This window comes from Poeciliopsis prolifica, unplaced genomic scaffold (assembly GCF_027474105.1).
Source record: "Poeciliopsis prolifica strain line A6 unplaced genomic scaffold, Auburn_PproV2 SCAFFOLD007, whole genome shotgun sequence".
In the NCBI taxonomy this organism is placed as follows: Eukaryota; Metazoa; Chordata; class Actinopteri; order Cyprinodontiformes; family Poeciliidae; genus Poeciliopsis; species Poeciliopsis prolifica.
Genome location: NW_026562382.1, coordinates 11,123,214 through 11,135,768, shown reverse-complemented (window position 1 = coordinate 11,135,768; position 12,555 = coordinate 11,123,214). Strand labels below are relative to the sequence as shown.

Genomic DNA, 12,555 nt, shown 5'->3' with positions numbered 1-12,555 from the left:
ATATATATATATATATATATATATATATATATATATAAACTGTTAAAACTGTCATGTTGTGAGAGTTTTAAGATGAGACATATAATCTGTGAAAAAAATCAAGCTTATCTGTCTCCTGGTCAGAAACAACCCAAAATTTCCCCAAAATTAGATTTAGACCTCCTTAGTTAATCACTCAATTTAAGACTCTATCAAAAGCTTGAAGTGGTGGTGATGTAACATAAATGAGCTTGACAGTTCTTGTAAAAGGGTTCTAATTAAGAAAATAGAGATTTCAGTGGTACAGAGGCAAAGCATTTACTGTGCAACCAGAGTGTCGCCGATTCAAACGCCTGGCCGAGCGCAGACTGTCGTCATGTTTTTTTGCAAGACACTTAACCCAGCATCGCCGTAAATATGTTGGTGTCATTGTGCTGGTTAGGAGGGACAGAATGGCTGCCACACTTCCAGTGTGAGTGAAGATTAAATGCATAATGTATGAAATTGTAAAGAATCAACTAGGGTATTTGAAGCACCATATATGTATTATATATTAAAGTTTTTAATTTTTCCACTGCAGCTAAGACATCTCACTAATTTCACCATAGACTGGGGGTGAAAGTGTAATGCTCACAGCAAATAACCAAATATACTAAATCTGAAACTCTGCAGATCTCAGTTATTGTTTTCATTTTAAAGTTTACAACAGGCTTGTTTGAAAGCATTTCCAAAAGAAAGTCTCTTTTTGTAAGAGTGTGCGCCGTGATTGAATTTTGCAGCTGTTGGTTTTTGTTTTTATTTCAGATTAGAAGTTTTCGAACTTATATTTTTATTAAACCACAGTTTTAGCTTTGCCGAAAAGTCACAATTAACAAAAAGGTCAAGTAAAACTCTATACTAAGACTTTATCTAAAGGTCCAATCAAAATCAGTAAAAATTAATCAGATTAGAGCCAATTGTGTGGAACATTTTGAAGCAGAACTACAAGGTGGGAGGTGTGTCTCCAGAAGGAGAGTGAACTCATTATTATTGTTGATATTTCTCTGACTGAATATCATTGAGTTTACGCCTAGTTGCATATTAGTAACACTGTGTGATGCTAAAACTGTACAGTTCTACACCACTTTCAATTCACAGTGTTGATGTTTATGTAGTAGTTGTTTCTATAGCCCATTTATAATCTGCTGCTAACATAGTTTTGGTCTGGGAAATAAAATACATTTTTATGATCAGCTATTATTGTTTTTATGTGTTTATAGATCATAGCTATCCAATTAAAAGACATAAGAATCCATAATTTCAAGAAGACAAATGCAGAGTACATTCTTTTCTTTATATGTAGCAGATTTGAAACTTTTATTTCTTATTGTTTGCATGGAAAAAAGTAAATAATTCATGTGTGTTATTCCAGTAACTGTACAACATTTGTAATCCACTAGGCCTTGTTATCAAAGGATATAAACCATAATGTGTGTCTTTTTAATTCTTTTCTAATTTAAGCAGGTTATTATTTCTGGGAATTCAAGCCATTGTGACAATAGAGGACAGGATTAGGCCGAACTCTGGCTCTTTGTAACTAAAGGCAGAAATATGGTGAGATCAGTTATGCAGATGTTAATAGGGCTTCTGTAAAATGATTTAAAGGGAGCACCACCTCTAACCTGGACAAATGCAGTTAACAATGTGAGGTGCCAAATGAGAACAATTTTATATGATTCGTGATAAGATCCCAGACTAAACTTGCATGAAATCAAGCAGAAAACATTTGCAGATTAAAGATAACTGCACTAGAGTTTCCTGTTTACGTTACATTACAGTAGGAGTTCATATCTCTTTGTGGACATGTAGCCTCCAAAGTTGATTTACTCCTTGGTATCTCTGAATTTTACAGATAATCAACACCACACACACAAAACATACTTGTGAGAAGACCTGGAAAATGTTCCACAAGATCAGTGTCGGTGCAGAGATCTACACAGATCTCACCTTTTCCCAAATGCTGGGATAAAGTATCTTTGATTAATATGCAAATAGTGTTCAAAAAAGTAGCATGTGTGGTTTTTGTGTGTCTGTGTTGCTCATTTTCAGACTTAGCACTCTGGCTCATCTTTTTCAAACATTTAGGAAAGTGTGGCAGTTGTGGTCAAATTCATTTCTCATTATATCACATTCGGCCTTCATAACTGATTGGCATTTCTAATACCTCATCAGAAAGTCAGATATGTCGCAAAGTCGGTTAAATATAGATAAAAAAAAATGTGTATTGACCAAAATCGGAAGTGGCATGTCTGGCTTTTTCACAGATCTGTGGTTGGCCAGACAACTGGAGTTGGTCCATATAAATGTGAAATAATTACTAGCTATTGTCATATTCAGCTTAATACAGTCTGGAAAGTGGACTTGTAAACAAGCTGCATGATGCTGAGTCTTGGAGTTGCATACCGTGGGATGGGTTATTTTGTTACATTCCAGGTTACACCCTATTTTACTTTGGCTCTAAGGTCTTGTTATGCAACCCAGAAGGCCAGCTATACTCCCATTCCACAGTTTGATCTATGAGGATAGTATCTCGCTAATTAAACAAATTATAGCATTAAGCATTTTGTTTATTTCTCTCTTCCCAATTCATTTCACACATCATAGAACAAGAAGGTAAAAAGTAGAAATTAAAAAAATACCTGATACTGCAGAAGACGTAATGAATATCTAATGTAGTACATCTATGACATAATCATTCAGTTTCTGCAAATGATGTGGCCTGATGAATTTAATTTCTTCGCATCTCCTCCCAGTTGTTGTCGTAAAATAAACCAGTTATGATGAAACCAAAACCAAGAAATATTCCACATAGCAGGGAAACAAAAAACAATGGATTAGACACTCCGAAGAGTATGTCAAGATTTATACAGTTAAACTGATGTCAGCATCTCTTGTTAGTTTAACAATTGGTATGAATGAGAAGAGGTGACAGGGAAAGCCTGTTAGATTATTAGGTTATCTTTATACGTGTTTCCTTGAGTTCCTTTTCCTGAGACAAGCCGGCAGAGCAAGTTACCATTAGAGAAAAATGTATGTGTATACATAATATAAAAAGACATAGCTTTTTTTTTTTTATTAAATCAAACTATACAGTTCCTGTTTTATTTCATGTGCAATTATCCTAATTGTCTCTCATTTTAATGTGAGAGATAATTAATTACTTCATAGGGGTATTTGCAGTCATGGGAGTCCAACCTTTTAATCGTCAATGGCTGTTTGGGGCTCTGTGGGAACATGTGACAGTGGGAAGGTGGAACAGCTGCCCTCCCCCTCGCCTTGAGCTCAAACACGGGCGTGGAAAGATAACATCCTCCCCTGCAGTGGCCTACTGGAGGAATCAAGAAGTCAGGCCCATTCCTTGCTTGGCTAGACGGGGGCGGCTTTGTGTTGGAATGCCCCTTGAGCATTTGCATCAACAAGAAATGGGACCTGAAGGTGGAACCAGCCTCAGACCTGTGATCTGCTCTGCTTTTGTTGGGATGCAGAAGAAGCAGGCCAGGGGTAAAGCCTTTACTTTAATGCAAGGGGCCTCTGTTTGTGGTGTTCCAGGAGTTTTATGGGCAAAGTCTCATTAGTTGATTCATTTGAGGTTTAGGAATGAAATTAAAAACCCTGCCTTTGATTAATAGTAGCAATCCCAATCTCCTTAAGTGTGTTAAGTCTCATAAGGTATGGGCGCCCCCCGCATAACCAGGCTGTGATACTTGAGGAATTTCTTTTGTTTTGTTATTTTTCTTTATCACAGTACAGGTGGACTGTTTGGGGTCAGATATCATTTTTGTGTGTATATCTGTATGTGGGTGAGAGGGTGTTTAACTCCCTCTGGCTGCACAGTGCTGAGTGTAGGAGGGGCCATCTCCTCAGCCTGGTGTGAGTCAACTGCCTCCAGACAGAATTGCCTCAGCTGAGCTGGAGCTTCAGTCTGAGAAGAACTACAAACTTTTTTTAATTTTTTTTTTTATCCACACAAGAAGTGATTGTGTTTACTTACTGATATGCTCACAAAGAGCCTATTTTTGGCATCTAAGTCAGGAATATTTCATCGGAGCTGTTGACAATGCAGGGAAAAGCTGGTAAAGCTCCAAAGAAGGAACTGGTCATTGAGAGCCCGCAGCAATACAAGAATCCAGCTGAGGCTGAGGTGGACTCAGTGCCGCAGGTGGTGGTAAGTACTCATTCTAGGATTTAGCGTGTTATATGTGAGTATTTGCTTTATTTTATTACATTTGTTCTCCTCTACTTGAAACTCTTTCAGCACACAGTGCTGCTGAAGTTAACCAGTTATAAAGCACCTAAAGCAGGTGTCATGTGAGCATCTCACTTTTTTTCTATCCATTTCATTACCCACAATGCTGCCAGCTTGCATTTAAAAACAGCAATGCTAGCAACAGCTTTCAAGAAAGTTGAACTTTCATCAGCACTTTACTACCTGCACAGAAAGAAGCTCATAGTTTGTTTTTATAGACCGTTTTGGCTTGTAAAAAAAACTTAATGCGGCTCAAAAGTCAATGATGATGACGGTGATCATTTTCCTCTCTGTGATGAAGGTGTCCAGTGCTTGGGGCTCTGCAGAGTCATTCGAACAGTCCTTGGCTGAATGTATCAGTTAGTAGAGGGGCACTACACAGCACCATTGTTTCAGGCTGTGTAACTGATGGGAGGAGTAGGAGCCTCAGATAAACAGCTGCTGAATGTATGGAGGGATTAGAAGTGATTGCTTCAAATATTCCTGTTTTCTTTTCCTTTTTCCTCAAACTTCATGGCTTACCCTACTGAAGTGAACAATTTTTGGTGGTGGTGGTTTACTACTTACCGAATAAACCACCAGCTGTGGCTGCTGGTTTGGGCTTGTAATCCTGCTGGAAGATGGAGAAAACAACTCTGAGATTTGTTCAGGATGATGTGAAGTGATTGCATTTCTTCGAGTATGCTTGCAGGTTTTATTTTTCTTAAACATATTTAATGTCCCTTTCTAGAGAAGAGGACATTAAATAAGTTAAAGTTATCACATCTGCAAAATGTCTGACTTGATTTCCGGATCCCTGCAGCTCCTCCAGAGTTACCCTGGGCCTCATGGCTGGTTTTCTCAAGCCTCTAAGGATGGTGGACAGCTGTGTCTTTCTTGAGTTGTTCTTCTACTTTCTGAAGGTGGACTGAAACGTGTGTGATGACAGGTTTAAGTTTGGATATTTTTTTATAATTCAATCCTGCTGCCTAACTTTATCCTTGATCTGAAAATTATGCACCATGTCCCATTGGTCTATTATAAAATCCCTGTGAAACACACTTAATTTAGTAGTTGCGACATTGAAGTTTAGTTTGTCTCCAAGATGTCTCCAACACTTCAATATGTTGAAACAAACCTCAATATTTCTATTATTTTGGTCTCCATCTGCCTTCTGAAGTACTTTGTTTAAATAAGTGGATATCAAGAAGTTTGAAACTTTTCTCACTGTGGTGAAAGAGAATGGCCGAGCACCTGAAAATGCATGTCCATTGTCTTAATCATTCACTGAATTCACTGAATGATTGACCATTTGAAACCCCTGACAAAGCCATGTCAGATGAGTGAGAAAAAAAATACAACAGATCAGCTTTAGGAATTAATGATTAGAAAAGCTAAATGCAAATATTGTGATGGGGTCAGATCAGTTACATTTTTGAGACATTTGGTGCTTGGTTTTGAGTCCTGCAGACTAATTTTCAGTACCTCATTATTCTCACAGTTTACTTTGGTGTCAAGGTGTTGAATGTGTATCCTTGTTGATATCCCGATCCTTTTTCTGTGTTAAATAAACCTTCCAGGGTTCCTTCCATTTGATCTCTGATTTAGTCTTCTTAGTCTTGTGTCCAGAATATTGCTTTATTTGGATGCAAATCTGAGTGTGCCAAATGTACCTTAAACAACTTTTCTGATTGTGTCAGAAGAATAAGGAGGATTTTGAGGTGAGACATCGATTAGGACACATCTTGTCTTTCGGATATCATGAATTCCTTCCAGGCTTACCTGTATTACACGCAACAATCTTATTGTCCATCTTCCCTCCATGTTGATGCATCACTGCATCTGAAAGGCATACTTAACAGAAGATGTTTTGACTTAAAAATACTGGAAAACTCAGTTATACTATGAATAGAGAACTCCCTTGTATGTAAGACCTTATGGTACTGTTTTGGGTTTGTTTTCTCCTGATAGCAAGTCATGCCTGTTCTGTCAACTCCTTTACCGTTTTAAGCTTGTCAATGTCCAAGAATCTTTCTCTGAGGTCATGCAAGATGTTATCAACTCCAGATGTGGAGGCGATGAGTGATCCGTGCTGTCACTCTGTCTTGAAGTCTGCTTAAGTGTCACTGTTCATTTTTCACTTTGCTGCCTCACTGAGCTCTTAGGTTTTATCCTTCCGTCCAATCAGTTGCTAGTGTTGACAGCTTACTCTACAAGTAATGGCCTTCTGTATCTTTACAGCTTAAAGACAGTGTTTGAAAACTTCATACCTGCATTCAAAATGAATGGTGTATTCAAAACTGTTAGCTAAAAGTCTGGATAATTTTTTCCGATTTATTTTTGCCTTAGAAAATCAAAGGTATTTGATCTGATTTGTGGAGGATGACTTGTTGAATGTTGTGCTACAACTTGGCTTGTGTGTCATGTAACAAAGAGATTAAGCTCTTTGTTAAACCAGCTCCCACTGTGAATAGTTGTCCTTTTCTCTGCACATTTGGAGTCCCTACTGACTTGTCACTAATTATCTGGAAAATAAACCACCTAATTAGTCAACATGACTGCACAATTGGTTTAGTTTGTGTGGAGTTTTAGTCTCTGTATGTTCTCTTGGTCCACAGTTTTTTTTTTTTTTTACTGTGAATCCTTGTTGATATAGAGACACCAGTATGAGACTTTTTGCGATTTAAGTTACTCTTAAATCGCAAAAACCCAAGGCTTAATTCACATAGCAATCCAAAGATATAATTTGGAAAAATGCTCTAAAGGACACATGACTGGACTATGATTTGTAATCTGAAGACTTAAGATGTGACTCAGATTTATTCTCTGAAGACTTAAATTACTCTTACATTCCAGAGACTTAGGACTCATACTAGTCTCACATTCAGTCAAAACATTCGATTTGACTGTTATTGATGCTCTTAAATCTTAAACTTTTACGCAAACAGCTGAGTAACTGTTGGAGTAAAAGTGTCCTGCAAAAGGGTGTGTTTGATTTATTATTGTTTATAGATTGTGAGCTCTTAGTGGTTCATAATGGTCTGTGTCAACTGTTGAGCAATATTGATTACTACACAGATGACTCTAAAAAAGAATTATGTGTTAAATGATGGTTCATTTCTGGAAAAAAATAAACTTAACTGGCTTCTAACATTCAATTATGTTGCTACTAAACTAGCATAATTAAAATTGGATTTTTGACTCTTCAAAATAAAAGCACATCTTCTGACACTCATTCAGACCTTCCACACGTTTCTTTGTTTTGTAATTTACAGCGTCATATAGCTTAAATCATATTTACTGAGTAGACGTAACAACAAATGTGTTAAATGGATATTAACTCCATGGTTTCCTATTAATATTTAAAGTCCAGCCACTGTGATTGTAAAGAAAATGTTGGAACTCTGTGATAAACAGATTTTATTTACATTACTTTAAAAACATTTATGTCTTTAATTTAAAATAATTTATAGCACAAAGCATTTAGAAGTTTAACAAAAGCAGGTAGAAGCCATTTTCTAACATTTTTTCCAAATACAAATTTTTTGTTGATACTTCTAATAGAGTAAATAGAACACTTTATTATTCAAATTAATTCCTAATAATTTATCAGAGCACCTCTGTGTGATGAGTTAATACCCTGAAAAGAGAAAAAATATTAAATATACAATATAATTAATATTGTTATCTATAAAATTGTTTAGAAAAAGTAGATCATGAGCTCAATTTGGACAGAATTAATGGGAACTTCTCTGCTTTAGTGGTAGATCTACATATTTGGTTAGAATGCAGATGCAGTTTTTTGTATTGTAATGCCTAATAATAAGTAAATTTTAATAAGTAAAATCAATCTAAGTTCTTTTGACCATGATTCTTTTGTATCTTTCCAGTCTCTGTTATTAACTTTGCCAAATATTTTGTGACGCCTTCTGGATTCTGACCATATATCTCTATATTATGCAGCAAATGAGCTGAAAAGAGTTTTGACTCTTGAAAAGTTTAATGTATCATGGACATTCATATTTGGCAGTAAACAGGAATGTGTGGCCACACCTCTAAAATTTCTCAAACTGTATTGTTTGTTTAATTATTGTTGATGCCAGTCAGAGGTCTGCAATGTAGGTCTTTGATCTTTAATGAATTTGTTTCAAAATATTTCACTAATTGTGTTTTCCAGGTAAAACCAAAGGTGATTGAGCCGCTCGATTATGAAAATGTGCTGGTGCAAAGGAAGACGCAAATCCTCAGCGATGTTCTACGTGACATGCTGCAGTTCCCCCTGGAGGACTTCGAGGTGGGTTTGATGATCATGTCTTTACTGACTCTGGGTGTAAGGATAAATCCTATGGCTTGGCTTTGGCTTTTCAATTGCATCTGGAATTTTTACAAGTAGAGAAAAAAAAATGTAATGAATACCAAATTTACATCAAATGCACTTTTCATGGTGTAATTCATTCTAGGTTTCACAAGTCAATACGTTGCTCATTTTCAGACGGAACTGATATAAGTTTCTCCGGTTGCCCAGAAAAAAATTTGAACAGAAGTTGTTTGTTTTTCTTTGTGGTTTGTGAAATCCACACGGCTACTCGGTTGTGGAGGAAAAAAGTCAGATTTATGAAGAACAGTTATATTCCCGCTCAACAATTGAGGAACTAAGACTTCATTTTTACCCAAATAAATCTGATCAATCTCTAGAATCATTACATGCTGTCAAGTCTCACTAAAAAGTGGTGAAAGTCGTGAACAGTTGGTCTGTTGAGCAGCAGTGAAACCAATGCTAACATTAGCAGCTACTGGTTAGCCAGTCACAGTATTGTCAGATTCAGGCTCTCTGCTTTAAACCAATTACCTTTACGACCAGACCCATAATATCAGCTTAAGCCTTCTTCACCAGATAGTCATATGTTGATAGCATCAAGATAAAACTTTGTGAGACAGCTCTCACTTTGCTGACAAATATCACTACATATAATGTGATATTGTTACAACCCTAGACTGACTAATAAATCTGGCTCTTGTTAGTGGCAAACAAAATGCAAACTGTAAAAGTGATCACAATTTAGTGCAGCCCATGTGTGTAATTCAGGGAGTCTTTGTTTTTGTTGAGGTAATGCAGCACTATGAAGAACTAGTTATGATAATAATGTAATTATAATGATGAGTCTAAATTCTTCTGCTCTTGCTTCACCCCACTGCTATGAGATTTTGCACCTGCACTCCCGTTCTTGGTCAGCTGATTAGCTGATGTAGGAGCTGCCCCAAACCTGCAGCTCAGAGGAGATCACATTTTTGCTCCCACATAAAGGATTGCTTTGCTGCTGCACAGAAAAGCATCTTCACAAGCCATTTATGAGTCTGCTCTTAAGACTTGCATCTTCTTTTTAGCACTTGTCCCTGTTTAGGTTTCAAATTTTATTTATGTAGATTTTTTTTCTACATTTAATCATTCCACTTGTTCTCATTTATTTTAATCAGTGTTGTTTTGTTTTGTTTGTTCAGCACTTTGGTCAGTGCCTGCTGTTTTTAAAGTGCTTTATAAATAAAGCTGGCTTGGCATGGTGAATGCCCATTATGATGTTTTTCCAGAAATGTTTCAAAAACCATAAAAACATACTTTTACTTAACTTGATTCTTTTGTTGTGTTTGTTAGCATTTGCAGTGCTTTTCCTGGCCCGGGTGGGACTATGTTGTGAATACTGGGTGGACTTTTCCTTTTGTTTATTTCTCTCTGTGCTCTAGCGTGTTAAGGCCAAAGGGCCATCTGTTTAATTAGCTCATTCTGTCCATTATGTTGTGTGAGAATCAACATTATCTCGATCCACCGTGCCGGACTCACAACCTCTCAATGTTTTCACGCTACGGTAGATGGAAATCTACCCCAGTGCTTGTACCTCAGGAAATGGATGTCCTTCCTCAAGAGCAACAATGAGATGTACAGTTTGTCCTCCAGCCTGTGTCCAACTCCTCTGAACCCCTACTGCACAGTAAAGGTTTTATAGAGTTAGTCTTTTTCTTGTTATCGATACAATTTCCTCCAGAGACATAAGTCGTCATGAAGACTTTCACATCTAACGAAATGTAGCTTGGGTTAAGGAGCAGGAAGTGATAATAACTGACAGTATAGCTTACCAAATGATATAAGAAAATGATTATTTGTTTCTTTATAAGACTTTTACAACTTCCAAATACAGCTTCCCAGATGATTTAGCATCACCTGCCACTGTAAATCAAGAATTACTTACTTTGGCCTAAGTAGTTAATGCAGATAATCACTTTTTATTGTTCTATTATACAATATAGCATGAGTGTTAATTTAATAGTAAAAGGAGACAAAAATTCAGCAAGCAGTCAAAAATATGACAGAATCTTTGTGTTCCAAAGTGTTTTGACCACATGGAAAGAGTGTTCATGCCACTGGTTCAGATCAGTTCACAAGCAATATTTTGAGATAACAAGTTACTTTCTATAAGATCTTGAACAATTAACCTGACTTTCAGAATCACTGTGATTATTAGGCTTTTTGTCTTAGTGTTGAAGAGTTTGAGACATGGGCAGCTGAGTGCTGAGTGACAATGTAGCTTTGAGTTCGTTTGTCCACCCTGTTCTTGTGAAGATAAAATGCCGGTGTTACAGCCGATAAGTTGTCAGAGAATGACAGGTGATTCTGACGGAGGAAAGAAAAACATACTGAGGCACTGTGATTGAACTTAACATCTGTTTCTGCTGGCCCACCCTCTTGTTCAGACAGCACTGTAATCAGTTGGTGTTTCAGCATGGAAATTTAGCAGATGAAATTATGTAGAAAACTTCTTTTTTTTTTTGTTCTAATCCTGTTTTAGTCTTGGGAAACACATTTTCTAAACTGGTACATCAAACATCATTTGCTGTTTTTTGTATTACAAGACTTATACTATATATCGCCTCAGTATATCCTAATGGCCTTCTGTTGTGCCCTGGTTGAGTATCAATCACTTTGTCTTTTCCCACCTTAGTCAACATGCAGCACTCAAATATTATCTATTCACTGATTGTTTTTGATTTTCCTGATCAAGCTGAAAATCTGCTGATTCTATGTACATCTCTAACAAACACCTTATTTGCATTTACTTCAACTCGCTCCTTTGCTTGTATTTTGTCTGCTTTGAATAACAAATAGTTTAGCTAAAGTCTGGAATGTGGGGTCAATAATATTCCAACTCAAATGTTTAAGGATTCCTTTTGACCACAGCAATTACTCTGGGGTCACTCAAGCATAGAAAAATGGTGACTTGAAGCTGATTTAAATGCTTCCTGTTACCCTTTTACGTATATGCTTGTTTGTTTCTCCTTCCTGTATTGTAGAGATTATAATCTTTGCAGGAAATTTTGTTACAAGCAGGATTGGCAGGTTTACTTAGAGAGCTTATGGAATTTCTTTCGGATGACACAATCAACACTTTTACAACACATAATCTTTGTGTGGAAGACAAAGACTGCAGTGTCGCATTTTTTTGTGTCTACCATCCAGGTCATCTATGTTGAAAGAGTGTTTGCTTTCACCTCAGGCACTTCAGCATACCTTGGAACGCTACACTTTAGCAACAAAAGGTGATGCGACTTAGAGACAAAGAAACCTCAATAAGCTCTAGCTTAGCTACTAGCATGCTTATATTTTACTAGGTTATTTATCTGTGTTTATGGTTTGCAAGAAAAATTTAAATGTCAAAGGCTCGCCTACAAAACTAAAAGTGATACTGTTGTTTCAAAGTCTATAGTGTTCTCACAAAACATGTGGTTTGTGACAGATTGTACTCTTTGTTAATAAAGTTTTTCCGGGTCCTTCACACATGACTAATGAATTGCTTCCCACTGGATTTGATCATTCAGATGTTGATCTAATCTCAAATGCCCAATAATATTTGCAACACCCAGAGCAACTGTGACTCATTTAAATCATAATTCCGGGCTTTGTGGGAAAATGACATTCTGCTGCTTCACATTTTGTTTCATATTCAGTATTACTGTGTTAGTGGAAGGACTTCTGTAATTGCCCATTTCTGATTCTTTATCTCTATTTGTTTCCCTCACAGATTTCAACTTTGAGGCGCCAGGGTAGAACTCTGTACCCCACAGTGCCTGAAAATGCTGAGCGGGAGGCCCAGAGCCTGTTTGTCCAAGAGGTAAACTTATTTCACAACAAAAATCAGCAAAATCAGATCTCAGCCAGTTTATCCTCAAACTGCCTCATTAGGAGTTAATTGTAACCAAATCATTTCCATCAAATTTGTCGTGCTATTGTTTCATTTTTTTCCCAAATGCCCAAAATGCCACCA

At 36.8% G+C, this 12,555-nt stretch overlaps 1 protein-coding gene across 6 annotated transcripts in view; it reads left to right on the top strand.

The window, feature by feature from the left end:
* LOC129360846 (dedicator of cytokinesis protein 9-like) overlaps positions 1–12,555 on the top strand; it is a 74,177-nt gene that overhangs the window by 23,713 nt on the left and 37,909 nt on the right. For 4 of the 6 annotated variants that reach the window (XM_055031295.1, XM_055031293.1, XM_055031290.1 and 1 more), the window contains exons 2-3: positions 8,421–8,537; positions 12,313–12,402. In XM_055031295.1, coding sequence (XP_054887270.1) covers positions 8,421–8,537; positions 12,313–12,402 — 207 coding nt within the window. Of the gene's footprint in view, positions 1–3,641; positions 4,184–8,420; positions 8,538–12,312; positions 12,403–12,555 lie in introns of those variants that run through there. The other 2 variants (XM_055031294.1, XM_055031292.1) reach the window with 1 other exon arrangement.